Genomic DNA, 27424 nt, shown 5'->3' with positions numbered 1-27424 from the left:
ATACCCAATTATTCAGATATGATTAACTAGACTCATTTTAACGTATTCGCTCAAAACAATTCCACGTATACAACTACTTATACCGATATTTTAACACACAATATTCACTCCCTTAACATGTCATATTCCAAATATGAATAATATATAGCTTCCTATTTTCTAGTTTAGTGTAGTTAACTTCAACCAATAAGAATCGAGTATTATGCCCTCTCAATCCACTACAAACTACTAACTTCCAATCTCAACCGTCAAATCTTTTCCTCTTCCATAAATCTTAGCCGTCCAATTAGTTTGGAGAAAACACAACTAACACCTTTATCAACCGTCGATACCTAATAAGAAAACACAGAGATCAACGAATCTCAACCGTCCATTTTTCTCCTTCGTCGTCTTCCACACACAAAAAATATATATAGGTATTAACCTGTAAATCTTTGAAAACTTTCGCTCACCAAGCAGATTAAGAAGAAGAAGAAGAGAAGAAGAAAAAGGTGATTTTTTTTTGATAATTTTTTTATTATTTATTTTGAATTTTGCTTCTCCGCGCGGTTGGTTTTTTTGAATTGTTGTTTGTATTTCAAGTCAATTTTGATCTGTTTGCATTTCTATGATTAGGGTTTGTGATTATATGAGTTGGGTTTTTTTTGTTTTTGGGTTTTGCTCTTTTTTTTGTGTTTAAAGATTGGGTTTTTGAATTAATGTTGGATCTTTTGATTGTTTGATTATTTGATTATCTCTCGTTTGGAATTTTGGAATTTATTGTAGAGTAATGGGTGTTTCTTTGATTTGTAATTGGGGTTCTGTTGTTAATTTCTTAGACTAGAGGAAAACTGTGTATGTTTGTTCTTGAATTTGCTTGTAAATTTAGGAATTTGTATGGAATTATATTTTAGAGCGCTTTCAACAACAACAACAATAAACCTAGTGGAGTTCTGTAAAGTGGGGTTTGGGGAGGGTAGATTGTTAGCAGAAACAGAAAGACACATGGCTCAAGCAAACTACAGCAGTATAGGTTTTGATTTCTATAATTGGGTATTGTTGTTAATTCTCTAGACTAATGTGAGAATGTATATGATTGGGGATTTTTGGGTTATAGAATATGTATGCTTTGTACAGGAACTGAGTCTTAATTTAGTGTACTTTGTGGTGTGGTTTGTTTTAAGATTTTGTATATGGAAGAACAGAATGTTTTGTTTAGTAGTGATATATTTGGGTCTTTGTTTTTGAGCCAGAAAGATTTTGGTACAATTTCCAAGTTTGTAGAGCAAAATTGGATCTTTGTTTAGTGTTTGATGTTAATTTTGTGTTTTTTTTCTTCTGTAAGCTCTCTTTGTGGTGCAGGTTATTACTGCAAATATTGATTCTTTTCTTTGTTTTTGTTGTAATTGTGGAAGTATTGGCTGTGTTGTTTTCAGATGGCTCGTACTAAGCAAACTGCTCGTAAGTCTACTGGAGGAAAGGCCCCTAGGAAGCAACTTGCTACCAAGGTTTCTCATTTTTACTTAGCTGTCCTTTTATGAAATTGTATGTTGCTGTTTGATATCTAACAATGTGTGTTTATTTGAATTAGGCTGCTCGTAAGTCTGCTCCTACTACAGGTGGAGTGAAGAAGCCTCATAGATACCGCCCTGGTACTGTTGCTCTTCGGTAAGTATTGGTTGATATACTTTTTGGATGAGGATGTTGATTCTATAATTGTCATGTTCTCTTGATCATTAGTTGAATGTAGTAAGTTACTTATTTCTTGATCGTCGAATGTGTGCTTACCTATTACAATTTCTGATATTATGCAGTGAAATCCGCAAGTACCAGAAGAGTACTGAGCTCTTGATTAGGAAGCTTCCCTTCCAGAGGCTTGTTCGTGAAATTGCCCAGGACTTCAAGGTAAATTTTGTGCTATATTGTGTCATTGGGTCTATGGTATGCTTTATGGTTTAGGTGTTTGATTAATTGGTTCCGTGTGTGTCTCGTTGGTTTCAGACTGATCTGCGTTTCCAGAGTCATGCTGTTTTGGCTCTTCAAGAGGCTGCTGAGGCCTACTTGGTTGGTCTGTTTGAGGACACCAATCTTTGTGCCATTCATGCCAAGCGTGTGACCATTATGCCCAAGGACATTCAGCTTGCTAGGCGTATTAGGGGCGAGCGTGCTTAAGTTGATCAACCATGGCAGTTCTATTGTTGCTTCTTTTAGATTTTTCTTTTTGTGAAGACTTAAAAGTTGGTAATGAAATCTAATAGTAGGGATAATGTCGTATGTTGATGCTTATTTTAGTAAGGTGGGTTGGAGGTGTGCTGTAATTGTTGTTCTGTTTGGGGGCGGAAAGTCATAGTTTCTGTTTGAATCTCTCTTGATGTTTTTGTTGTCACACTTCTGGTGTTGAACAATATTTCAAAATTTGCATCTAATGGTTTAGTTCAACTACTATTTGGTAATATCGTCTCTCTTCATCTTGTATGTCTGCGACTTCATAGTCTTGCTATTAGCTTTTTTTTGGTTCAAATTCGAGTTTTGGTATCATTGTATGATGAATTCCAGCAGGGTGATACCTTTGTGCTTGTCATTGTGAATGGTTGGTAGATTGAACAATCTGTTCTTTGTGGGCTGTGTGATTCATCAACGTACATTTCCAATTCTTAGAAAGAGTTATCAACTTGACTCCTATTAGTTGCTTTGTTTGACTCCTCATGGAGTATAGCTCACATTATGTTGAGCAAAATCAAAACACAAAAACTACTCATGAGTCATGTGTACTGCTGTATTACATTATACGCAGGCATTACCACTAACTCGAATGTAGGCAAACAACTTATGTCTAGAAATCAACAATGAATCTACTATTGATTATTTAGTTTGGTCATTTCAACCTCTCTAATGTTTGTCAGCCATTTTCCAAGCTTCAAGCTCAAAACTTTCCTCCCTTACTTTGAACGTTATTCTTCCCGCTGCACAAGAAAACCCCATAAATCACCTGAACTTGTATACGCAAGCAATGTGAGGATCAACGAATTGGCACGACAAGGCAAACTTCAACGTGCCCGGAAGGTGTTTGATGAAATGCTGGAGAGAGATGTAATTTCTTGGAATTCAATGATTACGGCCTATTGGCAAAATGGGTATCTCCATGAGTCAATGAAACTCTTTGTATCAATGCCGGAGATGAGTGTAGTGACTTGGAATTCAATGATTGCGGGTTGTGTGGAAAACGATTGCATTGATGATGCTACTATGTATTTTAGAACTATGCCTGAACGGAATATTGGGTCTTGGAACGTGATGATTTCAGGTTATGTTAAGTATGGTATGATGGAGAAAGCAGCGAGGTTGTTTGACGAGATGCCAAAAAAGAATGTCATTTCTTATACCGCAATGATTGATGGATACATGAAGAAAGGTGACATTGATAAGGCAAGGTTACTTTTTGAACGTATGCCGCATAAAAATGAGGTTTCATGGACAGTGATGATTAGTGGGTATGTAGACAACGAATGTTTCGATGAGGCAAATGAACTGTTTCAAAAGATGCCAGATAAGAATGAGAATGTGGTTGCAATGACAGCAATGGTTGTTGGGTACTGCAAGGAGGGGCGGGTGGAGGAAGGAAGGATTCTGTTTGACAGAATACTATTTAAAGATAACGTTGCTTACAATGCCATGATTTCAGGTATGCACATATAGACACTTGAGCTTGTCTCCATTGTGTCAGTTGAACACTAAACTTGCAAAATGATCATCTAGGAACCTACCAAAATTATGTGTATTATGTGTACGTTAGAGTCATGTCTTTGAGACACAGTGGGAACGAGTTGAAGTATTTAGTTGCAAGTTAAGGTGTCTAGATATTAACTCTCAAAGTTGGAACGCTAACTTGGTAGTGGAGCCAAGTTTGAGTATCTGTGTATCAGCATATTGTATATTCTCTGTAGTGATTAAATTGGTATCTCACAGGTTATGCACAAAACGGACACAGTGAAGAGGCACTCAAGTTACTGGTCGAGATGCTTAGGATGTCTCTTCGACCAGATGAATCACTATGTGCTTCAGTTCTTTCTGCATGTGCTGCTCTCGCATCTCCTGTAGCTGGTAGACAAACTCACGCAGTTGTTATTAAACATGGGGCCGACTCCAATGTCTCTGCGTGTAATGCTCTGATTACTATGTATAGCAAATGTGGCAGCATTTTTGAGTGTGAGTTAGCTTTTGAACTAATCACAAGCCCAGACCTCGTTTCTTGGAACACTATAATCGCAGCCTTTGCACAGCACGGGTTATACAAGAAAGCAGTAGCATTTTTGGAGCGAATGGTTCTCAGAGGATGTGAACCAGATGGTATAACATTCCTCAGCTTATTATCTGCTTGTGCTCATGCAGGGTTGGTTAGTCAGAGCGTTTCATGGTTTGATTCAATGACGAGAAACTACAACATTACTCCAAGACCTGAGCATTACGCTTGTTTAATTGATATACTTGGACGAGCAGGTCAGCTAGACAAGGCTTACAACGTTATCCAAGAATCGCCTTTTCAAGCTGATTTAGCAGCATGGGGTGCCCTTCTTGCTGGCTGTCGCGCTCATTCCAATGTAGAACTTGGACAGCTTGCTGGAACGAGAGTCATGGAATTAGGCGGTGAGAGTTCAGGGCCTTACATTATGTTATCTAACATATACGCTGAAGCAGGTATGTGGGGCGAGGTCACGAGAGTGAGAGGGTTGATGAAAGAACATGGAATCAGAAAGCAACCGGCGTATAGTTGGACTGAGATTGAAAATAAGGTGCATTATTTTCTCGGAGGGGATATCTCTCATCCAAGAATTCGCGAAATACATATGATACTCAAGCAGATGAACTTGCAGATGAAAAAAGTTTTGGATTTCACTGACTTTTATACTTCATAGATGAACTGAAAGTTAGTTAGTTATCTGATGTTTTGTGATTGCAATTCCGACCCAATGTATTTATAAGTGAGGCATCACGTTACTGCTCAATACGAATTTAAATTAATCGAAATAGTGGATTAATCTAGTTTGTTTTTATTGATTTCAAGAAATATAGATTATGAGAAAGATAGTTATAATTACTCTGGGGTGAGGTACATTGCATTAATGAACCCCTTCGGAGGAAAATTATATTATTTATACATGGTTAAAATAAGTTTATATGTATATATAATAGATGTCGAACCTCCTTCACCTATCTATTTCTACAGATTATGAATCTCCTTATTGAAAATTCTAGTTTCGCCTCTGATTATTCTAGCCTTTCTCTGGAGTATGTATGTATCTATTGATAGGGACTCGAATACTCTTTAATTTTCCATTGCGTCTTAAAATTAATTAGTCAGGTCAATCAATGAATTATATATACAAACAATTCATGGTTTTTTGTCAAGTATAACTTTTTACGAGGGATTCAATATTTTTTTCTTTACTTTACCATATTTTTATTTATAGTTATAAGCGTTTCACTAGTTCATCGATCACACTCCACAATTCTTGTTGTAATTCTTAATATTCTCTTAAAGTCAAGTTTACGACATAAATTAATTAAATAATTTTTTAACTTAACTTGAGGATATTGTACTTAAGAATCATTAACCTAGATGGAGATCTAGTGTCAGTGGGAGGGTCAAAGTAATTCTAAAAGTACAATCTTTTTTAGGGTTGTGATAAAAATCAAATTATTAGAATTTTTTTTCACCAAAACTGAAACTTCAGTTTATAAAATAACTTTTTTATATGCTACTAGATGAATGCTACCAATTTTCTTGTATTTCCAGTAAGATATAGAAGGTAGTTCATATTCCTTGTATTGATACTTGTGAGATTATGACTCTAGTACTAGTACTGGGTTGGAAAATCTTACGGAAGTTATTCCCCTCAAATATTCGAGGTTAATGGAATATATCCTTTCAGGATAAAATGATCTTACCCACTGATGTATCGGTACCCAAAATCACAGTGTCAGCGAATAACTCAACGACAGTAAAATACACTTAAAATACTAGATTTAGTAGTAGAAGAAGAAGTCAAGAAAATTTATTTTATTAAAATGAGAAGATATTTCTCAATTTATAGAAAACAAAGGGTGGTGTGCAAAAAGTTCTTATTGTCCTTACCGAAATTGTCACAATCCTTTGAAAAAGTCTCGATCATTTGGAAAAGTCACAACCTTTCATAAAAATCACAACTTTTCATAAAAGTCATAACTTTTTCATAAAAGTTACAAGGTTTTCATAAAAGTCGCAACTCTTCAAAAAGTCACAACTTTTCATTTTCTATTTACACATTTTAAAACCCAATATTACATAGGTTGCATTAATAAAGAGCGAGGTAGAATAATATTAATGGGTGAAATGAAGAGTTGATGGTTACAAAAGTTACTATCACTACTGACCACATTCTTTAAGTAAAGAGGCACAAATATAATGTCCACGAATGAACATAACATGATATATAACGAATATATAATATAATTTTTAGTAACATCAAAATGTCACACCAACAATAATCTAAAAGAAGTCAGCAATTTAGTAGTTGTTTTTTTATGGACCCTAAACTCATGAAAAGTTATAGAATTATGAAAAAAAGGAGAAAAGAAAATGATAAATATACTTGCTTTGATTTTTATTAAGAAAATAATTTATTTAGCTGAGTAGAAATCCTTTTTAATTTGGAGGAAAATTGATGAAATCGAATGTGGTATTACAAAAAACTTCTTATGTAAACACACATACTATTCAAGACACTATTATTTATACAGAATCTTTGGTTTCTCCCAAATTTGTTTAAGTATATTTAGTTTGAATATATATATATATATATTTAATTTTTATCGTGTCACATCGTTATATTTTGTTTCATGTAACAACTGATTTGGTGTAGTTACATCTTTCTTTTTTTCTTCTCATTTTTATTGACTTATTAGTTAATAATCATACTTTTATCATTTATCCTACGAGTTACTACACGATACCCTAATTTTTTTTTCTTCTAGTATTATCTTTTTACAAACGAAAAACGATATAACTGTATCTATTGATACAAGACAGTACGATACATTATGAAATAATGTGTAACAAAGATGTAATTAGTAGAGTTGATTTTTTCATATGATCACTTAACTATCAATTATTATTACTTCAGAAAATTATTTTTCTTTTACAAAAAAAATTAAACTTTATGAGATATTAACTATTAGTTGAATGATCATATAATAAATAGATATTACATGAATGCAAATTTAAATTTAACTGGAACTCTAATATTACCGCCACAATAAATTTCTTCAAAATTGATATTTCTCTGACTTTTTAAAAATATAATTTCCTGTTAAGTAGGTAACATAACCCAATATTTATTAGTGATTATAATAATTAATTTTAAATTAATCCATTATTAAACTAAATATTAATTTAAACAAATTTCAACGTCATGTTTGCCGGCTCCTAGACAAAGTCAGACTTCTCTCAACTCTAAGCATTCTCCATGTCTCCTTTTATTTAATTAAAATTAATAAAAATAAAATAAAATTATGAACTCAAAAATCTATAATTTATAATTAATCACGCAAATTATAATCTTATAATGTACTTTCTATCTCAAATTATTTATCGTGTTATATTTTTTTCATGTCTCTTTTAAAAATTAAAACGGAGGGTTTACTGATTATTTTTATTTTTACTTTTTTTCTTTAAGATATGAAATATATTTTAACTAAATATTTATCGTATTAAGGTGTTTGTATTGTTTAAGAATAATTACTAACAAAGGGTAAAGTAAGAAAAATAAGTAAGTTTATCTTTAATTTCTAAAATAACCATAATTTAATTAATTACTATTAATAAATATATTTGATACGAAATAATACTATATATGGCTTTACGGGTTAATGAAAGCTTATAATTAAATATTTGGCTTTTGCATATAATCAATTCTCTATTACCCTCATTGAATATGTCCATCTCATATATTTTTCAACGATACAAAGTAAGAAAAATTATAACTTTTTAAATATAGTTTCTATGTTTGAAATTTTATTTTAAAATATCAAATATCGATTATTTACTCTATACGTCACGTGAAATAATTTTATATTGATTGAATTACCCTTTCCATACATCAATTTCTATTATGTAACAAACTTGGAACTTTGTCCTTTTTTTTTATAGTAGATATTTAAGAAATATATTATAAAGTGAAAAATTAATTTTTTTATCAATATAGTAACTTTACTTTTATCATTCAAATTACTGATATATTATATTTATGTAAACGATAAAAAATAATACAATTTATTAAAATATCATATTTACCATAGTATAATATTATATAATACAACATTAATATGATATACTATGAAATAATTTGTAATAACCATCCAAAATGTAAAAAATTCAAATAGTACATCCACTAATAACTCAAAATTTTATGTCCACACTTCAACTTGCAAAATTAATGACCTCAGTATTTGTAAATGAAACGTTAACTCCTTTGAAACTTCATGTAATTAATTATAAACAAATTTTTGGTGGTGGTTGTGTTAATTAATTAACTCATAAATTTCATAGGTTGACATTAATTAAGGACAATTTAGTCATTCACACGGATTCCGAGAAAACTTATTATCCTACAAATTTTTATATTAATCCGAGTAAAATTCTCATGTAATTCACTTTTTTCTTTCTACTGTTTTATTAAGATAAGAAATGAAATATGTTGTTGCTTGAGACATACACAACAGACATTATAAGACTTCTTCTAATTCTTCTTTAGAGATTCGCTATCAACGACTTAGTGAATAGACATATCCGATATTTATGTTGATGTGAAGTAATCGATATTTCATAAAATTAATTGAGATACACGTGTGAAAATCACAATCATAACAAAAATAATAACATCAATATTTTGCAAGTGAAATATTTCTTCCATTCACTTTTACTTATCCACTTTAAACTTTGCACACTTTTAACAAACAACGATTGACTTAAAAAATTTACTATCATACCCATATATAATTCATATCTAGTATCAGGTGTTGAAAAATAATTTAAATAATAAGTAATTAATGCTAATTGCTAAAGAGAAAACAAAGGGGAGAAATAATTAATACTTTTTACTCTAATGGACTAAGTATAAACATTTGAAACTTCATGTAATTAATTATAAACAAATTTTTGGTGGTGGTTGTGTTAATTAATTAACTCATAAATTTCATAGGTTGACATTAACAAAGGACAATTTAGTCATTCACACAGATTTTCAGGAAACTTATTATCCTACAAATTTTTATACTAATCCGAGTAAAATTCTCATGTAATTCACTTTTTCCTTTCTACTATTTTATTCAGATAAGAAATGAAATATGTTGTTGCTTGAGACATACACAACATACATTATCAGACTTCTTCTAATTCTTCTTTAGAGATTCGCTATCAACGACTTAATGAATAGACATACTCGATATTTATGTTGATGTGAAGCAATTGATATCTCATAAAATTAATTGAGATACACGTGTGAAAATCACAATTATAACAAAAACAATAACATCAATATTCTGCTAGTGAAATACTTCTTCCGTTCAGTTTTACTTATCCATTTTAAACTTTGCCCACTTTTAACAAACAACGATTGACTTAAAAAATTTACTATCATGCCCATATATAATTCATATCTAGTATGAGGTGTTGAAAAATAATTTAAAGAATAAGTAATTAATGCTCATTGCTAAAGAGAAAACAAAGGGGAGAAATAATTAATACTTTTTACTCTAATGGACTAAGTATAAACATTTGAAACTTCATGTAATTAATTATAAACAAATTTTTGGTGGTGGTTGTGTTAATTAATTAACTCATAAATTTCATAGGTTGACATTAACAAAGGACAATTTAGTCATTCACACAGATTTTCAGGAAACTTATTATCCTACAAATTTTTATACTAATCCGAGTAAAATTCTCATGTAATTCACTTTTTCCTTTCTACTATTTTATTCAGATAAGAAATGAAATATGTTGTTGCTTGAGACATACACAACATACATTATCAGACTTCTTCTAATTCTTCTTTAGAGATTCGCTATCAACGACTTAATGAATAGACATACTCGATATTTATGTTGATGTGAAGCAATTGATATCTCATAAAATTAATTGAGATACACGTGTGAAAATCACAATTATAACAAAAACAATAACATCAATATTCTGCTAGTGAAATACTTCTTCCGTTCAGTTTTACTTATCCATTTTAAACTTTGCCCACTTTTAACAAACAACGATTGACTTAAAAAATTTACTATCATGCCCATATATAATTCATATCTAGTATGAGGTGTTGAAAAATAATTTAAAGAATAAGTAATTAATGCTCATTGCTAAAGAGAAAACAAAGGGGAGAAATAATTAATACTTTTTACTCTAATGGACTAAGTATTAAACATTTGAAATCTTCATGTAATTAACTATTATCTCTAATTAATTAACTCATTTAATTCTCAAAAGTTGACTTAATCAAGGGCAATTTAGTCAATTCACATAAATCTTCTAATTCTTTCTTCTTCAACCTTTTATAGATCCCTCTCACTTTGTCTCATTCTTACAAAACCTTTTTCCGTTACATTATTTTTACCAAACAAAACCCCCGCCAACTTCGGACTTTGTCATCAAAAACCTTCAAAACACTACTTTTTTTTTTTTTCTCAAAAAATACATAAAAAAAATAATAAAAAGTTAGATTTTTTCTAATTTTTGTGCTGATTTTTCCAAGAGAAAAAAAGGAGATTCAAACACGTAACCAAGAAAAAAAATGTTACGTTCAAAATCAAGGTAACCCCATTTTGAATATTATTTTTTTTAAAAAAAAAATTCCTTGTTATTATCATTATATAAATGTTTAATTTTTATTTGGGGTGTCGATATTTTCTAAATTGATGTATGTATATTGTGTGTATATAATTCATTTGAAGTTGAGAGATTTTCTCGGATTTGTTTGTCAAGGTTTTAAAATTCTAGGATTTTTTTTTTCTTGAAAAAATTTTTTTTGAATTTTTTTTTGAATTTTTTTAATTAAAGATTGTAACTTTTTTATGTTTTTGAGGAATTTGTAGATCTGGGTCCATTGATTTTGGACAAAAAAGTCATTCTTCAAGATTTTCAAGAACATTTTCTGCATCAAAGCTTTGTAGAGGTGATGCTTTGGGTTGTCATATTGATTCAAACGCTGTCGTTTCTATTGATAGAAAAAAGCCCTCCAAGATTGACAATTTAATTGAGGTAATTATTTATCTTTTAGTAATTTTTATTTTAATTTTTGAATTGGGTTTTGATAAAAAGATTAAAATTTTGACCCAAAGAGTGGCCAAGTAGTTTGGGCTTGAAACCTTTTGCGTTAGAGGTCTCAAATTCGAAATCCCTTGTCAGTTGTTTTCTGGGTCGAACTCGTTGCACCTGACTTGCCTAGTGCAGGTTACCTCTCTCCGGTGGGTTTTGCCAGCTATTGCCTGGTGTTGGTTACCTCTCCTATGTGGTTTGCGAGTCATTGCATAGGAGCAATGGTTTACCTTGTGCGCACCCTTAGAGGTTACGAGTTACCCAATCATAAAAAAAAGAAAAAGATTAAATTTTTGTTTTTAATTTTTGTTTTTGGTGTTTGTAGAATCAAGTGAATAATAGAGTTTTGGTTATGAAAGAGCAAATGGGACTTGTTGAAGAGGAGTTAAGGGAAACAAAAGAGCAATTAGATTTTGTTGAAGGTGAAAAAAATAGAGCAATTCTTGAAATTAGAGAAATGAAAAAATTGGCTAATGAAGGATTATCACCTAAAAAGGCAGGGGAACTAATTGCAGAACTTAAAGTTTTGAGGGAATTTCATTCTAAAACACAAGAAGATTTGAAGAGTAAAGATAAGAATATCGAGTCGTTGAAGGTGGAGCTCGAAAGGGTGAAGAAATATGAGGTTAAGTTAGCTGAAAAAGATGTTGTGTTAGGAGGATTGAGAGAGGAGATTGGTCGTGTTAAAGCGTCTGAAGTTAAAGCAACGGAACAATTGTTTGTGTTTAAGAAAAAAGTTGAAGAATTAGAAGTTGAATTGGAGAACAGGAAGTTGTCTGAGTCGAAAATGTATGATTCGTTTGAGTTACAGACGAGGCAGTTTGAACGTGCTAAGATTGAACTTGAAGAATCTAAGGTTGAGATGGCTTCACTTCGCAAGAAGGTTGAGACGTTAGAGTCTGCTTCTGCTTCTGCCTCTGTATCGAAGAGAAGTAATAGTGGGCGATTGAATGGTTATAACAGTAATGGGGAGATTGCGAATTCAGTGAAGAAGGAACTTGAAAGCCTCAACTCTGAACTTGCATTGGGAAAGGAGGATGTGGCTAATGCACAAGAGCGGGAGAAAATTGCATTGTCGAAGCTTAAGAATTTAAACGATGACATAAATTTGCTTAAAAATGAACTTAAGTTTGCTAGCGAAGCAGAGGAGAAGAGCAGAAAAGCGATGGATGACTTGGCATTAGCGTTGAAGGAAGTTGCTACTGAAGCCTCGGAGGCTAAGGAGAAACTTGGTGCTACTCAATTAGAGTTAGAACAAGTGAAAGACGAGGAGGGGAGATTGAAAGAGATGATCAGAAACACCGAGGCTAAGTATCAAAAGCTCTTGGATGAGGCGAAAAAGGAAGCAGACCTATACAGAAATACAGCAGAGAGATTGAGATTAGAGAACGAGGAGTCACTTTTGGCGTGGAACGATAAAGAAATGGGGTTCATCACTTGTATAAAAAGAGCTGACGAGGAAAGAAGTTTGGCTCAACGCGAGACAGAAAGGCTTGCAGAGTCACTTAAAGCAGCGGAGGATACGAGTAAAGCAGCCAAGGATGAGAAGTTTAAATTGAGGGACATATTGAAACAGGCTATAAATGAAGCCAATGCAGCAAAAGCTGCAGCTGGTTTAGCTAGAGATGAAAATTCTCAACTCAAAGATCGTCTGTCGGAGAAAGAAGAAGCCCTGCATTTCATCACTAAAGAAAATGAACGCCTTAGGATCAACGGGCATGCAGCTTCTCATGACAATGTCAATGTGCCTAGTGAAATGGTCGAGGAACGTGAAGATGATCATAAAGGAAGGAAATCTTTCAGGGCTGATCTAACAGAGCTGAAACTTGAAAGAAACGAGGATGATGAGAAGGACGAGACACTTAAAGGATCGATATTTGATCCAACTTCAGTGACACCAAAGTCAGAGCCTCGTACACCACATTCCTTATCTCATTGTAGAAGAGCGTCTTCACCTGCCTTAGCAGATGAGGAAGGAAAACCAAATGCAAATCTTTTCGATGATTCAGATAGCGATAGAAATGGTAGTAGTAGAAGAAAAGCTTTGTTTCGAAAAGTTGGTGATCTCATAATGAGGAAAAGTTTCCATGTTTAAGAGAGAAGCAATTTCTGAATAGGAAAGCCTTTTGTAATACACATAATATATAAATACAGCTTGAATAGTACAGTTACTGAACAATCTTACTATGCTGTACAAAATGTGTTTTCAGTTATACAAGAAATTGCATCCTCAAAAATTTCATTCTCCTATTTGTTCAATATGGATCTTTCTAGTTGGACTAGGAATCAGAGTACCTTTTGATAGGACTCCAACTCCGGGAACATAGTATGTTTTTACTCCATCGGTAGTGGTTTTCCTTTCCATCGCGAATTAAAATTAGTCGGGCTGATGAATTATATACCAACAAAATCATGGTCTTTTTGTCAAAAAGAACTTCTGACTAAGAAGAAAATATTCTTGGGATTTCATCATTTTGATACTTTATTGGCTTCACTTTATTACCATATAGAGGAAACAGTGTGTTTTAACAGGGCTAAGGAACTCCCCGTTTATAAACTCAGCTAATTTTGACACCACTCATAACACCCCCGCAACTCTTGTAATTTTTTGCTTTCCATTAAGGTGCCCTTGCCATCATGTTGTTTTTGTTAATATAAGAAAGTGTTTAATGTGATCCTTGTTTATCCTTTATATTTTGCGGTCATTATTTACTACCTATTTTATTTTATCTTAAATAAATTATAAGTACTTGTTTTGGACCGAGAGTTTACTGAAATAACCTTCCTAGTTTCTACTAGATAAATATAATTTTATCTAAACATCTCGTCGGAAATTAAACTGAAAATTGTTATATGCTAATGAATTTCCTAAATATAAATACAAAGCTTCATCAAAAAGTTATTGAATTTCTGAAAAATTCACCCTTCACACACTAATAGTCTGGACTTTAAGAAGGAAAAGAGAAAATGCTAAGAAATTTAGTTTCTCTATCTTTATTTTTTTTATGATTCACTTTTCTTCTTAAGTCCATAAAAAAAAACACATTTCATTATTTTGAAAAATAGTTAACGACACAATGAACAAGTCATTATAAAGTCTCACTTATTTCGCAAAAGGCTCACAAAGGTACATACTCATTTTAAGGATAGTTTTAAATAAGTGCAAAGTCTTCTCATATTTTTTTAAATTTCACGTCAACGAAGCAAATACATGATTCTCCCTTGGATATAAACTATACTAAGCCGCACCGTCCCATTTTTTTAATTTTCATTTCTGTTTCTTTTCTACTTTCAATAATTTGGTGAAACTTTGACAGCAAATAAAAATTGTGCATGATAAGAATGAAAATCTACTCAGACCTACCCCACTTATACAATTTCAAAGGAACATGCAGCCAACCAAACCATTCAATTAATGACCTTTTGAACCACCAAATGACATATTGATTTCCAATTAGTCTACTAATTTTTACAAGTCTGTCTATCACATTAGATGACATTTCAAATACTTTATGTCCTACGTGGATACATCGTGGAAAAGACCTCCACATAATACACGACAAAATTGAAAAGTTGTAATCAGTTAGGCACAAACTACAACATGTTATACGTTAACATTAGATCACATCCATTCGACCCATATGTAACCTGGGAAGGGTAAGAAGTCATGTAACCTTACCTCTATCTTTTGTGAGATAAGGGGGTTTTCGACAGACTCTCAGCTCACAGCTCAGTACTACGATGTAAAATTGGAAAATGACTCCAATTGATTTCACCAATAAGCAACAAATTTTGATTTAGATCGTGCACCTCAAAAGGACCAAGAATTCAAAAGCAGCAATAGGGTAAAGTGGCTCCATAAATCTAACTGTAAAGTTTGAAAAAAGCAGAGCAAAAAGTGTCTAGTGCCAACTATACTAATTAAGAAGAATGCTTTAAAGCACAGCAGTTGAGGTAATGAATGGGTAACAGGCAATATTATTGCCTTTTTACAGTCAAGGTTTGAACAAGTGATATTGAAAAGAGGAACAGACAAAACTAATGATTATGATGACTAAAGAAAGGGCCTTATCCAAATCTGAGTAATTTATACAATAGCTTCTTCACCAAGGAGCAATATCTAAAGGCTAAAGCACTAGATAGGTTTCAAATTTCAAACCAAGACATCATAAGAGAATCGACAAGAAAGTAGACAGCTAGTTAATGATATGAATGAGTTACCCCACCCCTTCTAAAAATTTAATATAATTAAAAGAAAAGAGTAGGTAGGTCCCTCCTTGTGAGAAAAATGAACAAAGTGAGTGGCACCTTGCTGGCATAATTAAAAGTGAGTACTAATATTTAGTAGAACAAACACTTTATGACTAAGTCAATAGCCATAGGCAAGTCATTTTCAAATGGACAAACAAAAGCAGGGAGGACTCTTGTTTAGTACTCCTCCTGTGTCAAAATACTAGTTATTTTGCCCTTTTCAAAACTCAAACTATATACTTCACAACCAATATAAACATAGAAACTTATTGTAATAACCAATAGTTTTATAATATCCCAATTTTAAGATATTAAAACCTAATCCAGTTTAACTCGCGAGAAGAGAAACATGACAAGTATTTTGGAATGGAGAGAGTACAACAAACAGTTAACAACCCAGAAACAGAGCAGAGCGTATTTCACAAGGGTTGTTACGGAAATATAATGCTTATCTTAGTTATCATACCTAACTAAAAATTAAAGATGAAAGTTTGAGGTCAATGTTCAGACGCAAGACAACAAATGAGTTTCTAAGAAATTTCAAGCTTGACCAAATGCCTAGTTTGGCACAAAGTCTTTGAACATATATCCATGTAAATATGAAATGGAGAAGTTAATAAACTTCAATCTTGACCCAATGCCTAGTTCGGCACAAAGTTTTTGAATATATATCATCCACGTAAATATGAAATGGAGAAGCTCAGCAACTTCAATGTTCACTCGAAGACTAGCTAAAACATAGTTAAGCACAAAGTATTTGAACATATATCCATGTAAATACGAAATGGAGAAGCTCAGAAACTTCAATCTAGACACAATGCCTAGTTTGGCACAAAGTTTTTGAATCTATATCCATGTAATATGAAATGGAGAAGCTAACAAATTTGTGGTTAAAAGGTAGATCCATCTTCCCAGTAAGTCATTCCTTTGAGAAAAAGGAAATAATCCAAATACAACAGCAAATCGACATAGAAACAAACAAGAACAACAATTAACAAGAAACGGTTGATTTTAGGTATTACAAATCACAAGATCTAGAACTAACAAAGAGCTGAATCCAGACAAATGAAAAAGAAGTTACAACATAGCATATTTCAATCCTAAAGAAATTTCACCAGTTTTTACTGCTGCTCATTCATTATCATCTGGTTTAGGTGCAGCTTCTTTGATCTCATCAGTTCCATCATCCTGAACAAGAATAAAGCAAGATCAATAAAAATCTTCTACAAATGAAACAAGAAAAAACTGTATTAACAATAGAAAGAAATATATATGTACCTGCATATCAGAGGTCCATAAAGTGAGGTTATCACGAAGAAGCTGCATGATCAGAGTGCTATCCTTGTAGGACTCTTCGCCCAATGTGTCCAACTCCGCAATTGCCTCATCAAAGGCCTTTCATATGATCAAATCAACAATATAAATCATTATTTAATAAGATCAACTATCATTATATCAAATGCAACTGATTCAATTTCATCAGAACTGTACCTAATAGTACTAATTACAACTAATTATGGGAACATTCATTAACATAACTCGGCACATTCATGTAATTAGCAGCTATTCCTACTATAATCTACGGCATTGTGATAAAAAGTTAATCAAACACATACCTGTTTGGCGAGATTACAGGCACGATCAGGAGAATTCAAAATCTCGTAGTAAAACACAGAGAAATTGAGAGCAAGTCCCAATCGGATTGGATGTGTAGGAGCAAGCTCAGCATTTGCAATATCCTGAAAGCACGAGATCAAACATGACAATTAAGCAAATGTTTTTTCCAGAATCCGAATAATTTGTTTATCAATAAGCAAAAATGAGAACTCTAACCTGAGCAGCTTTGTAAGCGGAGAGAGTATTCTCAGCAGCTTCTTTTCGCTCAGCACCAGTTTTAAACTCAGCCAAATAACGATGATAATCTCCCTTCATTTTCAAGTAAAACACCTTAGAGTCACCGGTAGCAGCAGAGCCAATGAGCTTAGAATCAAGCAGCTTAAGAATTCCATTACAGATCGAGGTAAGTTCAGACTCGATCTTAGATCTGTATTCCTTAATGGAAGCAACATGATCTTCGTTACCACGGCTCTCCTCTTTCTGCTCAATGGAGGAAATGATCCTCCATGAAGCTCTCCGTGCTCCGATCACATTCTTATACGCAACGGAGAGGAGATTTCGTTCTTCAACGGTTAACTCCTCTGCACCATCGGCGGCAGCGACAACTTTTTCCATGAACTCTACCATCTCCTCGTAACGCTCAGCTTGCTCGGCAAGCTTCGCCATGTACACGTTTTCCTCGCGTGGCGACGCCATTGATGTTAGAGAGAGAAAGAGGGAGAGAGAGTTTTTTGTTTTTCTAGAGAGAGAAAGTGAGAGCGGTTTTTAGAAGTTCTCTTCCTTTCTCCTACAATTTGATTTTTGTCAGTGCGAAATGGGTAGTGGGCCGTTTCCTTTATAGACTGGTTATTTAGGTGGGCCTAGTAGTGGTCCAATAACACATAGCTGAATATGAATTATTATTGAGTATAATCATATATAATATTTTAATTTTTCACATACAAATAATGCTAACAAAATTTTACCATAATTTATGTGTAATAAGGATATGTTCATAAAAGACTCAACATTATTCCAACAATTTTTCCTTCTTCTAATACGATGAAGATTAATAACACCTTCTTCTAATACGATGAAGATTAATAACATATGAGGTATGTGTTGAATTGATATATGTTTGCTAATTAATTAAATTTTAGGTTCATAAATCAATCTAAAACTTAGTATTAAAATTATTAACTCAACTTTTAGCTAAAATTAAAATATAATTTACAAAGCATGTTACAACCTCTTTTGCATACTCTTCTCTCCTTGTACCCTAAAAATTAAATTAAAATGTTTATCATTTATTGAAATATAATTTCATAAAATTAGAATGTACAAAATAATGAATTTAAATGATCAATTAAAAAAAAATACTATAATCAAATTAATGTACCACATATAAATAAATTATTTGCTGAGCGAGACAAAAATTGAAAGATGAAAAAAACAAATCGCCTTCTATTTCTTTGGTCTATGGTCTACTATAAGTCTCTTCTTCTATATGATAATACTATAATATCAATTATAAAGACGATGCTTTTTAAAATGAAAAATATGAAATGGTACTTTGCAAATCAGTATAAAACAGTTTTGATTTTTTTCGAAAACACCATCTCTACACCCTTCTCCGTAAGATAGGGTAAGACTACGTATAAATATTGATTTGTTGAATACAAAGATTAAGAGAGTGGCGTTATGGTATTAATAAATACTCCCTCTGCCCTTACTTAGTTGTCCACTATAGAATTAACACACTTATTAAGACACCAATTATTATCATAAATTAGTTACAATTTTACCCTTAACTTAACTTAAAAGATTATGCAACTCCCCAAGTATAATAAATGTATTTTCTGATTCTAAAAATCATGCATTACAACTTAGTAGTCCCAAATATTGTTTCATTAGCAAACTTAATTTATATTTGATGGACAACAAATGTCATTTTCTAAAATATTTATCAAGTAGGCCAAAAATCCAAAAGGATCCCTAACCCTTCTGCAGGTCATTCTTGCAAAAACTCTCTGCCTTGAGAACCCAGGTCTCCGGTATGTGAACGCCGAGATCGAGTTAATAGCACTGCTACCATTGGAGTACTCTCAATGAAAGCAATGGAGTGATTATACTTATAAGATTAAACAAACAGTTGCTCCAAATAGAAGAAGTTGAAGATAACAAAGGTATCTAACAACCACAGTATCACTGTAGTTGCATTAGTAGTAAGAGCAAGTAGAAAGCTAATCTTTGAACTGAATCTTATGCCACAGTGCGGTGATCCCAGAATGCACCTCAGACAAGTGCATAGCATAGTGCAAGAACATCGGCCCGATCCCTTTTGATTAATAAACAAAAGAAAAGGGCATAACTTACCTTGTTTCTGTAAAAGAGCTTAAAGCTACTGATGTAGAAAGGCATCAACACGGAATATGACCTAGCCGAAAAGGCTAAAATGAAGAATATCATGGATGATATTAACTACTATATTTCATCCAAAGCCGAAGCCAAATCATCCCAAAGCCATTACATTCATGGTCAGTAGAGCAAAGGAAGGTTAAATCGCTTATACAAAGATCCAAATCATTGCAAAGCTAAATGAGCTAGTAGTTATAGTAAGTAAAACATAAAAAAGCTGTCAGTCTATCGCAAAACAAATGAGTCACTTCCCCCAGACTGTACCATGGATTGGTGCATCCTAATATCCATGCTAGCCATTACGTTGGTCTTAGTAACACATGATATAGCCTACTAAACCAAAGTTGATCAATATGACAACGATTAATAAACAATTATTCATTCATACCTTCATATTTCAGGATTCTCTCGCATTGTTATAGATCGTTCCATTCACTCTCATTCTACATGGAAAAACAATGACAATTCTTCCCAAAGGCTTAAAGATTTGACTATGAAGCTATTAGTTACATCAGCATTAAAATTACTTCCTTGACAGTGCCCTAGCTCCAATCTTAAAACAAGATGAATCATCAAGCTTGCCATTTTCTGACTGTCTAATCTATAAACACTGCAGTTCTACTTGATCGGAAACTTGGCTTTATCCAACACTAGCATTCAAGCTTAAAAATCCAAACAAGATTTATCTATCAATATGTAAAAGGACCGAACCACCAAGTTACTTACTCGATAGAAGTAGTAGAGCTAGGGTACGTCAAAAGAAACAAAGACATATAAAACTTTAAGCTTTCCCAAAACAGAATTTATCAAATACAACCTCAGAATCAGAACTCAAACGAAAATCATCCAAACGTAACCATACCTCAGAATCAGAACTCAAACGAAAATCATCCAAACGTAACCATCCAATTGATGAAACAAAAGGAACAATTTGGCAGCTTTTCCAAACTTATCAAAAGATACAACCTCAGAATCTGTACTTACTCGAACGAAGATTATCAAAACATTACCATACGATTGATGAAACAGAAGGCACAATCTGGCAGCTTTTCTGAACTTATCAAAAGATACAACCTCAGAATCTGAACTCAAAGGAAGATTATCCAAACATTACCATACAATTAATGAAACAAAAGGCACAATTTGGTAGTTTTCCGAAAGAGAAATGTCCTTAATTTTTTCCTCCTGATTCTTTCTCTAACTTACTATTCCATTGTTTCTTGATCCCATTCAGCACATTTTCATAGTAACTATTGAGGCAAATTAAATAGTACATGATCATTTTCAAATAACACTCAACATAGTAAACCTAATTACCTACTCAACGTGGGGCGCTGAGACCAAGAAGCATGTTGCCCTGCTTAGGCAAGTAAGACACATTGGGAGTCTTAGCCAAGGTTGAAGCAACCTCCCTCGACGCCTCGATTCTCCTGAGCTCAATCAACCCCATTCCAGCAGCTGCAGTAGCATCCGAAATCAACTTAGCTGATTCACTTTCTCCTTCGGCTCTAATAATAGCTGCTCTCCTCTCTTGCTCAGCCTTCATCACCACGAACTTAGACCGCTCTGCTTCCTGCTGAGCTACCTGCTTCTGCTCCACAGCCTTAGAGAACTCTGCACCATACGACAAGTGCGTAATCGCCACATCATCAAGCACAATATTGAAATCCTTAGCACGACGGACCAAACTCTCACGAACTAAAGCTGAGACTTGTGGACGCTCAGTGAGCAACTGATCAGCGTTGAATTGAGCTACGACGGATTTCATTACCTCGTTACCGATCGACGGTAGAACCTTCTCGTCATACTCGAGACCTAGGTTTTGGAAAATAAAGGGAAGACGTGAAACTTCCGGGCGCGAGAGGACACGGAGGGTGAGGTGGACCATCTGGAGATCCTTCGTGCCGGAGACGGAGGAGAACGTGTGGGGCCTAGTACGGATATCAAAGATGAAAGGCTTTTGAAGCCATGGGACGAGGAAATGAGTACCTTCACCGACGGTTTCATCGATGACTCCTCGGAATCGGTCGAAGAGGACGGCGCGTTGACCACCGTCGACGGTGTAGAGGGAGGAGTTGAGAACGGTGGCGCTGATGCCGAGACCGAAGGCGGCGCGTGCAATGTTTGTGAGGAATGATACTGCTGCTTGGTTGCTACCCATTTTTTTTTTTTTTGCTCACAGAAAGTTTGGGTTTTTGGAAAATAGAGGAATGATGTCGAGGGTTTTTGATGAGAAGCCCTAAAACCCTAACTAATAAAACGGGTATGACCCGGAATAAATGGGTCAGAGGATATAGAGTTGATACGATAAAACCCGCAACTTATCAAGTGTATGACCTTAGATAGATGAGAGAACGAGGTTAAAGATAATGCTAGAAGATTAGTACATAGTCGAAAGTCATTCAATTTTCCAAATCAAAATCGCAATTGTTACTCTCTTACAATCATATTCTTTGATTTTACTGTCACGTGTTGATTCTTCTGATTCGATTACAATATCTCCTCTTTTTTATTTTCGCATGGCATCTTTATTACTATGTGTACTTCTCGTACTTGTTTTTAGTATACACTACTTGAGTCGAGAGCCTACTGGACGAGCGAGACTACATATAATATACCATCATTTTCAAACGCTACTTATGTTATTACACTAAATATATTAGTATTGTTATATACCTTAACTTCAACTATGCTTGATTTAGCCTGATTCGTTAGGAATGTTGTCCTATTTTTGTGAAAAATATTATGAATGTCAAACGAAAATCATTTTTACTTAGTAGAAAACGCTCACCGATACTCGGGATAAGTAAAAAAAAAACTTAATGGGCCCTATTGATGGAATATATAGGGGCCCGGGGCCCAAACCTACTGCAGTCGGGTCGTTTTTGTTTAGCCCAATTCCAAATAATTTTCCACTCTCCTTCGTCTGAAGTGCCAAAATTTTTCTCTTTTCCATTTCTTCCGGCGGCGAAACAAAATTCCGGTGGTAAGTTTTCTGTTCATCTTTTTAAAAGTAATCAAAACTTCAATTTGCTTTTTTAGATTTAACGGTTAATTATACAAATTATGAATTGGGTTGTAATGTTCTGTTTGCTTCCTCTCACTGTATAAATGAACCTTGAGCTCCGGATTCGACACTACTTCATGAATTTTACATATAATGTGCTGTGGTTGTTTTCTTCATGTGATAATGGCTGCAAAGTAGTAATCTTTTCTGCATATATTTTCTCTTACAGCGTGTTTGGATGGTTATTACCTATTATATTGTATTGTGTTGTTAGTTTAAACACAATGTTTGTTTTGATTTTACATTCAAATTGTTGATACGTAACATTATGTAATGAAGGAAAATGATGCAATCTATGCAAATGTTATATTCATTATAACAATACAGTACGATACATAATGAAATAATACTAGAATTATCCAAATAGAGTGTTGAAAGAAGACCATAAAACATGTTATTTTTAAAACGATCGTGTCCAGCCACCTTGACTATTGCGATGGCCGATGGTTCCTGTTACCTCCAACAAGAATAGGTACTGATAAGATATGATTTTTTTATAATAGTATTGTGAGTTTACAGCACTCCTGTTTGAACCACCATAGGTTCTAAGTCAGTTAGTGAGTCGTTCTGGTTATCCTAACAATTAATGGTTCCGAGTCACTGACGGATCCACAGTGTAACTAAAGGTTCATGGGAGCCCAACTGCTTTTACCAAGACTTTGTATATGTATTAAAATATCTATAAACATGTGAACGTAAACCTAAATGTTGTTGTATATTAACCTGGCCCTAGGAATACATAAACTTCAAAGCTTGGATTATCCTCTAATATGTCCTTAGGAATTCATAAACTTCAAATCCTGCATCGGCCTTTAACTCCCGATTGGCAAACATCTAAATATCCAGGCATTTAGCAATAATTTAAGGTACCCATTAACTTATATCAATCCAACTAAACAGGGGACCTTCTTTCATGTTTAGTGTTTAGAGAACTTGATAGTTATTTTAATATTTAACACCTAAATACCGTGGGTGTAATGCATCTTTTGTGTGCAAAATTTAGTTTAGGTTATTCTTTGAAAGTGGGGCTTAACATGTTTCTATGTAGTGGGGTGGTTAATGGGTATTTATGAAGATATATGTAACTAGCTTCAAAACTCAATGACACCGAGCTCCAAGCTCTCCTTGTATTATTAGAGTAATTATTCAGCTACAAAGATTTATTTGTACTATATTTTATCGATGGGTATCCAATACGGGTGTCCGTACTTTTCATTTTGCTCATTTGGGGTGCTTCGAAGAATCTATATTAAGTACCTATACATGTCTTTTGACACGGTCAATGTCCTTGTATATAGGTAGTTACTGGAGTGTAATTGGACAGTATCTCCAGTTCTTTCAGGGATAAATTGACTTTATAATATCATCCTATTTCCATTACTCAATTAAGTCAAATGGCGTATTGCATCTGAATCTAATATTTTACTGGAGAATGCCTCTTGTTTGCTCTTCATAGACTTGTTTTTGGAGAACCAGAAATTTTTGGATCATATTTTGAAGATTAAGTAATCCTTATATGTGCCAATGTCAATTAAAAACCTGGTTCATCTATCAATTGCTTCTCAATCAAGGGAATATATTGTGCATGTGAATTTATTTCCTGAATTTTGAACCTATATTTGCTACATGATAACTTTATATTCACATGTGGTTCCTCTGTGAAGAGCTCATTGGATCTGGTGTCAATGCCAAGAACTATAGAAACACAAATTTTCAGTTCTGGAAACTTTAAGAAAAAGGGATGTGTATGAATTGATCCAAGGCTAGATGCCGTTAAAGTGAATTCTGTATGATTATTTGTCTCTGTTTTTTTCCTATTATTTTGGAAATGACTCGGTAGCATACGAAAACATATACATACTAAAGAGAAGATAGTGGAGACACAGAAAGGAAGTCGGTGTTGCAGTGACTCTCATTAAGACTGGATCTTGCAAACGATGTTCCTCCTAGAAATCTATAGCATATATCTTTCTTATATATGCATTTGTTATTATCTAATTAACTTACTTCAATATAAGAAAAGATTGTCCTTATTTTCTAATTATCTTGCTTCATGAAGTCTAAGATTAAGGTCTTGTTGACTACTATATTCTTCTCTGTTCAAAATATGCCTCCCTTTTTGCTTTTCTTTGTTCTTCTATACAAACTATACAAACAAATATCGAGCTCTTGTCATCAATGCAGTACTAAATCTCTCAGATGCTCGATCTTTGTATGTTTATGCTGTAGTTCAGCAAGAGAGATGGAGTTGCTACTATTATTTGGTGTTCAGTTTGCAACAACTTTTATGGTGTAATATCTTATTACACATAAGTTTGTGATGATAGAAGCTTCTCAAGTTGAAGATCAAATTTAACTGAATTTTTTTTTGAAGATCGAGTTCCAGCAGGAGAATCTTACTGTTTGTTAACACTGGGTAACAGAAAAGGTGGTCTGGAAGTATGCCTAATATTTTCTTGAAAATGCAGCCCCTGATTTGTATATTGTTGTTGAGTACTTTAACTGATAACTTTCCATCACTATTATTTGGAAGGAATAAGTTTTAGTTAAGTTGGTACATGTTTACTGGTTGTCCAATACAAGTGTTTTTGTCCTGTTAGATATTTGTGTCATTGGAAACTTCTAATAGTAAGCTTCAAATATTGGATTGAGACGGGTTTAAATGGAGCATAAATGTGAGAATTCCATAATCGAGCCTAACTAGACGGGGATTGAGGCGTAGTTATTCTATTCTCACGAGATTCCAAGTGGGGTGTTTACTTCAGCTTTTACTTTTCCCTCTCTTCTTTATGTAGGTGAAGATATAAACACGAGAACAGAAGATCTTTGCAAGCAAATAGAACCTAAGGTTACTTGAGATGTTTGTTGCTGTTGTTGTCGTCACCATTGTACTCTTGCATTTGGTCCAATATATGCCAAGAGTCTTTTAGGTTGTTAGAAATTTATATGTCAGAACATGTGTAGAATTTCTCATGCTACAGAACTTAAATGGAGCGACATGAAAAGTGAGAACTCATATAGTCTAGCTCACCGAGATTAGAATTAAGGCATAGTTGTATTCTCAAAGAGGGATTCCAAGTAGGGCTTTTACTTTTCCCTCTCTTTTTGAGGTGAAAACATAAATATGAGAACCGAAAGATCTTCGCAACCAAACAGAACCTAAGGTTTTCTGTGAAGAAAAACACTAGTGATTTACATGGTCTTTGATACATGAGCAATTTACTCCTAACAACTCTTTCAATCAAGGTCCTCATGAAGGCCTTATAAGTTATAACACGTCAGGCTACAACTAGTGCATTTAGTGCAACAGTGTATATAGTCTTTATGGTCAAGAAATTGCTTAGCGCTATGGACTAAATCTGGACATTGTTGAGTATTAGATTAGGTAAAGTTTTCCATGGAAGACACTGAGGATTTTGTTGGAGCAAGCAAGGATTAGCAGTGTCTTGAAAGTTCTACTGTGCTTATTATCGTATATTCTTTCTCTGTACTGACTCAGATATATTTAAATACCAATACATTCCTCTGGCTGTGTTTTTGGTTGCATTAAACTGTTAAGTGGTCAATCTTGTTAGTGTTTTGGCCCCTTTTATAAATGCAAGCGTTCTCTTGAGCTATTATTGAGTTTGTTTTGGTCCTTCCCTATTCATTAGGGTGTTTTGTTGAATTTGACAAATGTTGAGTTAGTAACGCTGCACAAGAAATTACAGTTTGACACGATTTATACTGGTTGATGCTGCAGGGGCAAGGATTATGGCATTAACTTACATCAGATCATTGAGAAACGTTAACTTTCACGAGGCTATTCAAATAGGAGGCTGCAGAACATTTGCTGTTGGTGGTAAAAAGAAGGGAGGAAAAGGTGGTGCAGCTGGAGATGGTCCAAAGGCATCAACAATTAGCAAGGAAGTCAAGGCCAGTACAGTAGTCGGGGCGAACATTCTCAAAGATGGAGCCGATCCAAAAGTGTTGCCCGACTCAGAATACCCTGATTGGCTTTGGCACCTCCTGGATAAACGCCCGGCACTTAGTGAACTGAGAAGGAAAAATCTCGAGTCTCTCCCTTACGATGACCTCAAACGTTTTGTCAAGCTGGATACCCGAGCTCGGATCAAGGAAAACAACTCTGTTAGGGCCAAGAACTGAAATTTCTGCCAGAACTGGTGTATGTTCTGGAGACTATTTTCACCTGGGACTATAAGTTGGTCTGTTGTGACACAATGCAATATTTAGAATTTAGCTGCAGTTTTTTACTCTTGATTTCCTTAAGTTCCTGTTACTAGTTTGAACATGATTGAGCTCTTGGTTAACGGAATTTCGATATTTTTTGTCGTCAGCTCACTTTTACTTGCCACATTTTGACTTACGAGAGTCAATATGAACAAATATCTTAAAATATTGGTCAAAGTCCATGCACTTTGATTCTCGATAAGGTAAATGTGAATGAAGAGATAGTAGGTTTTATAAGAATAGACGCAGCTTTTAAGAATATAATATTGATATATTTCAAGGTAAAGATATCAGAACAATCTTTATGTCGATACCAACAAGGTTGTGATGGAATAATAAGTTCTTTTTTATGTTTAATTAAAAATTTTAAAATTGAATTATATGTATGTCGATATAGATTTAGAATTAATCGGATTTAATGTCAATAACAAACGAAAATAAAGGAGAAACCTTATGCCCATATGTGTGAATTACCAACTTGATTCATTTGTTAACCTAATATAAAATTTTCAAATTATAATAATATATTA

General features: G+C 33.7%; 6 protein-coding genes across 8 annotated transcripts; 4 read left to right on the top strand and 2 right to left on the bottom strand.

Moving 5' to 3' along the window:
• The first annotated feature begins 341 nt into the window (after positions 1–341).
• LOC107004736 (histone H3.3) lies at positions 342–2432 on the top strand. Its single transcript, XM_015203064.2, has 5 exons — positions 342–491; positions 1416–1487; positions 1571–1647; positions 1794–1884; positions 1981–2432. The coding sequence occupies exons 2-5, from the start codon at positions 1416–1418 to the stop codon at positions 2149–2151; spliced, it is 411 nt and encodes a 136-aa protein (XP_015058550.1). The 5' UTR covers positions 342–491; the 3' UTR covers positions 2152–2432.
• A 439-nt stretch (positions 2433–2871) lies between these two features.
• Positions 2872–5060, top strand: LOC107004735 (pentatricopeptide repeat-containing protein At4g02750-like). The gene is made up of 2 exons (XM_015203062.2): positions 2872–3661; positions 3946–5060. Exons 1-2 carry the CDS (start codon positions 2872–2874, stop codon positions 4890–4892), a joined length of 1737 nt encoding a protein of 578 aa, XP_015058548.1. The 3' UTR covers positions 4893–5060.
• A 5552-nt stretch (positions 5061–10612) lies between these two features.
• LOC107004734 (putative WEB family protein At1g65010, chloroplastic) lies at positions 10613–13591 on the top strand. 2 transcript variants are annotated; one of them, XM_015203061.2, is made up of 3 exons: positions 10613–10828; positions 11110–11275; positions 11658–13591. In XM_015203061.2, the coding sequence occupies exons 1-3, from the start codon at positions 10809–10811 to the stop codon at positions 13425–13427; spliced, it is 1956 nt and encodes a 651-aa protein (XP_015058547.1). In that variant the 5' UTR covers positions 10613–10808; the 3' UTR covers positions 13428–13591. The 2 variants fall into 2 exon arrangements, with proteins under 2 accessions (XP_015058547.1, XP_027768758.1); XM_027912957.1 differs by lacking the exon at positions 10613–10828 and adding an exon at positions 10918–10999.
• Positions 13592–16452: 2861 nt separating this feature from the next.
• LOC107004827 (14-3-3 protein 6) lies at positions 16453–18016 on the bottom strand. Its single transcript, XM_015203200.2, has 4 exons — positions 17417–18016; positions 17200–17322; positions 16862–16978; positions 16453–16771 (listed from the first exon to the last, which is right to left on the bottom strand). Exons 1-4 carry the CDS (start codon positions 17894–17896, stop codon positions 16715–16717), a joined length of 777 nt encoding a protein of 258 aa, XP_015058686.1. The 5' UTR covers positions 17897–18016; the 3' UTR covers positions 16453–16714.
• Positions 18017–20592: 2576 nt separating this feature from the next.
• On the bottom strand, positions 20593–21813 carry LOC107004960 (prohibitin-3, mitochondrial). The gene has a single exon (XM_015203397.1). It carries the CDS (start codon positions 21756–21758, stop codon positions 20919–20921), a length of 840 nt encoding a protein of 279 aa, XP_015058883.1. The 5' UTR covers positions 21759–21813; the 3' UTR covers positions 20593–20918.
• Positions 21814–22473: 660 nt separating this feature from the next.
• On the top strand, positions 22474–27005 carry LOC107003138 (54S ribosomal protein L37, mitochondrial-like). 2 transcript variants are annotated; one of them, XM_015201404.2, is made up of 2 exons: positions 22474–22583; positions 26407–27005. In XM_015201404.2, the coding sequence occupies exon 2, from the start codon at positions 26418–26420 to the stop codon at positions 26808–26810; it is 393 nt and encodes a 130-aa protein (XP_015056890.1). In that variant the 5' UTR covers positions 22474–22583; positions 26407–26417; the 3' UTR covers positions 26811–27005. The 2 variants fall into 2 exon arrangements, with proteins under 2 accessions (XP_015056890.1, XP_027768461.1); XM_027912660.1 differs by lacking the exon at positions 22474–22583 and adding an exon at positions 24963–25092.
• Positions 27006–27424: the final 419 nt, after the last annotated feature.

This window comes from Solanum pennellii, chromosome 11, assembly GCF_001406875.1.
Source record: "Solanum pennellii chromosome 11, SPENNV200".
Taxonomy (NCBI): domain Eukaryota; kingdom Viridiplantae; phylum Streptophyta; class Magnoliopsida; order Solanales; family Solanaceae; genus Solanum; species Solanum pennellii.
This window is presented reverse-complemented; position numbering and strand designations above follow the sequence as displayed.

What these genes read in the sequence shown, in the direction of transcription:
- LOC107004736 (XM_015203064.2), top strand. Translation starts at nt 1,416, where the DNA reads ATGGCTCGTACTAAGCAAACTGCTCGTAAGTCTACTGGAGGAAAGGCC. An exon ending in CCTGGTACTGTTGCTCTTCG is followed by an intron (nt 1,648 to 1,793) that starts GTAAGTATTGGT and finishes GATATTATGCAG; the next exon opens with TGAAATCCGCAAGTACCAGA. An exon ending in AAATTGCCCAGGACTTCAAG is followed by an intron (nt 1,885 to 1,980) that starts GTAAATTTTGTG and finishes CGTTGGTTTCAG; the next exon opens with ACTGATCTGCGTTTCCAGAG.
- LOC107004735 (XM_015203062.2), top strand. Translation starts at nt 2,872, where the DNA reads ATGTTTGTCAGCCATTTTCCAAGCTTCAAGCTCAAAACTTTCCTCCCT. An exon ending in TTACAATGCCATGATTTCAG is followed by an intron (nt 3,662 to 3,945) that starts GTATGCACATAT and finishes GGTATCTCACAG; the next exon opens with GTTATGCACAAAACGGACAC.
- LOC107004734 (XM_015203061.2), top strand. Translation starts at nt 10,809, where the DNA reads ATGTTACGTTCAAAATCAAG. An exon ending in ATGTTACGTTCAAAATCAAG is followed by an intron (nt 10,829 to 11,109) that starts GTAACCCCATTT and finishes AGGAATTTGTAG; the next exon opens with ATCTGGGTCCATTGATTTTG. An exon ending in AGATTGACAATTTAATTGAG is followed by an intron (nt 11,276 to 11,657) that starts GTAATTATTTAT and finishes TGGTGTTTGTAG; the next exon opens with AATCAAGTGAATAATAGAGT.
- LOC107004827 (XM_015203200.2), bottom strand. Translation starts at nt 17,896, where the DNA reads ATGGCGTCGCCACGCGAGGAAAACGTGTACATGGCGAAGCTTGCCGAG. An exon ending in CCGCTTACAAAGCTGCTCAG is followed by an intron (nt 17,323 to 17,416) that starts GTTAGAGTTCTC and finishes TCGTGCTTTCAG; the next exon opens with GATATTGCAAATGCTGAGCT. An exon ending in CCTGTAATCTCGCCAAACAG is followed by an intron (nt 16,979 to 17,199) that starts GTATGTGTTTGA and finishes ATCATATGAAAG; the next exon opens with GCCTTTGATGAGGCAATTGC.
- LOC107004960 (XM_015203397.1), bottom strand. Translation starts at nt 21,758, where the DNA reads ATGGGTAGCAACCAAGCAGCAGTATCATTCCTCACAAACATTGCACGC.
- LOC107003138 (XM_015201404.2), top strand. Translation starts at nt 26,418, where the DNA reads ATGGCATTAACTTACATCAGATCATTGAGAAACGTTAACTTTCACGAG.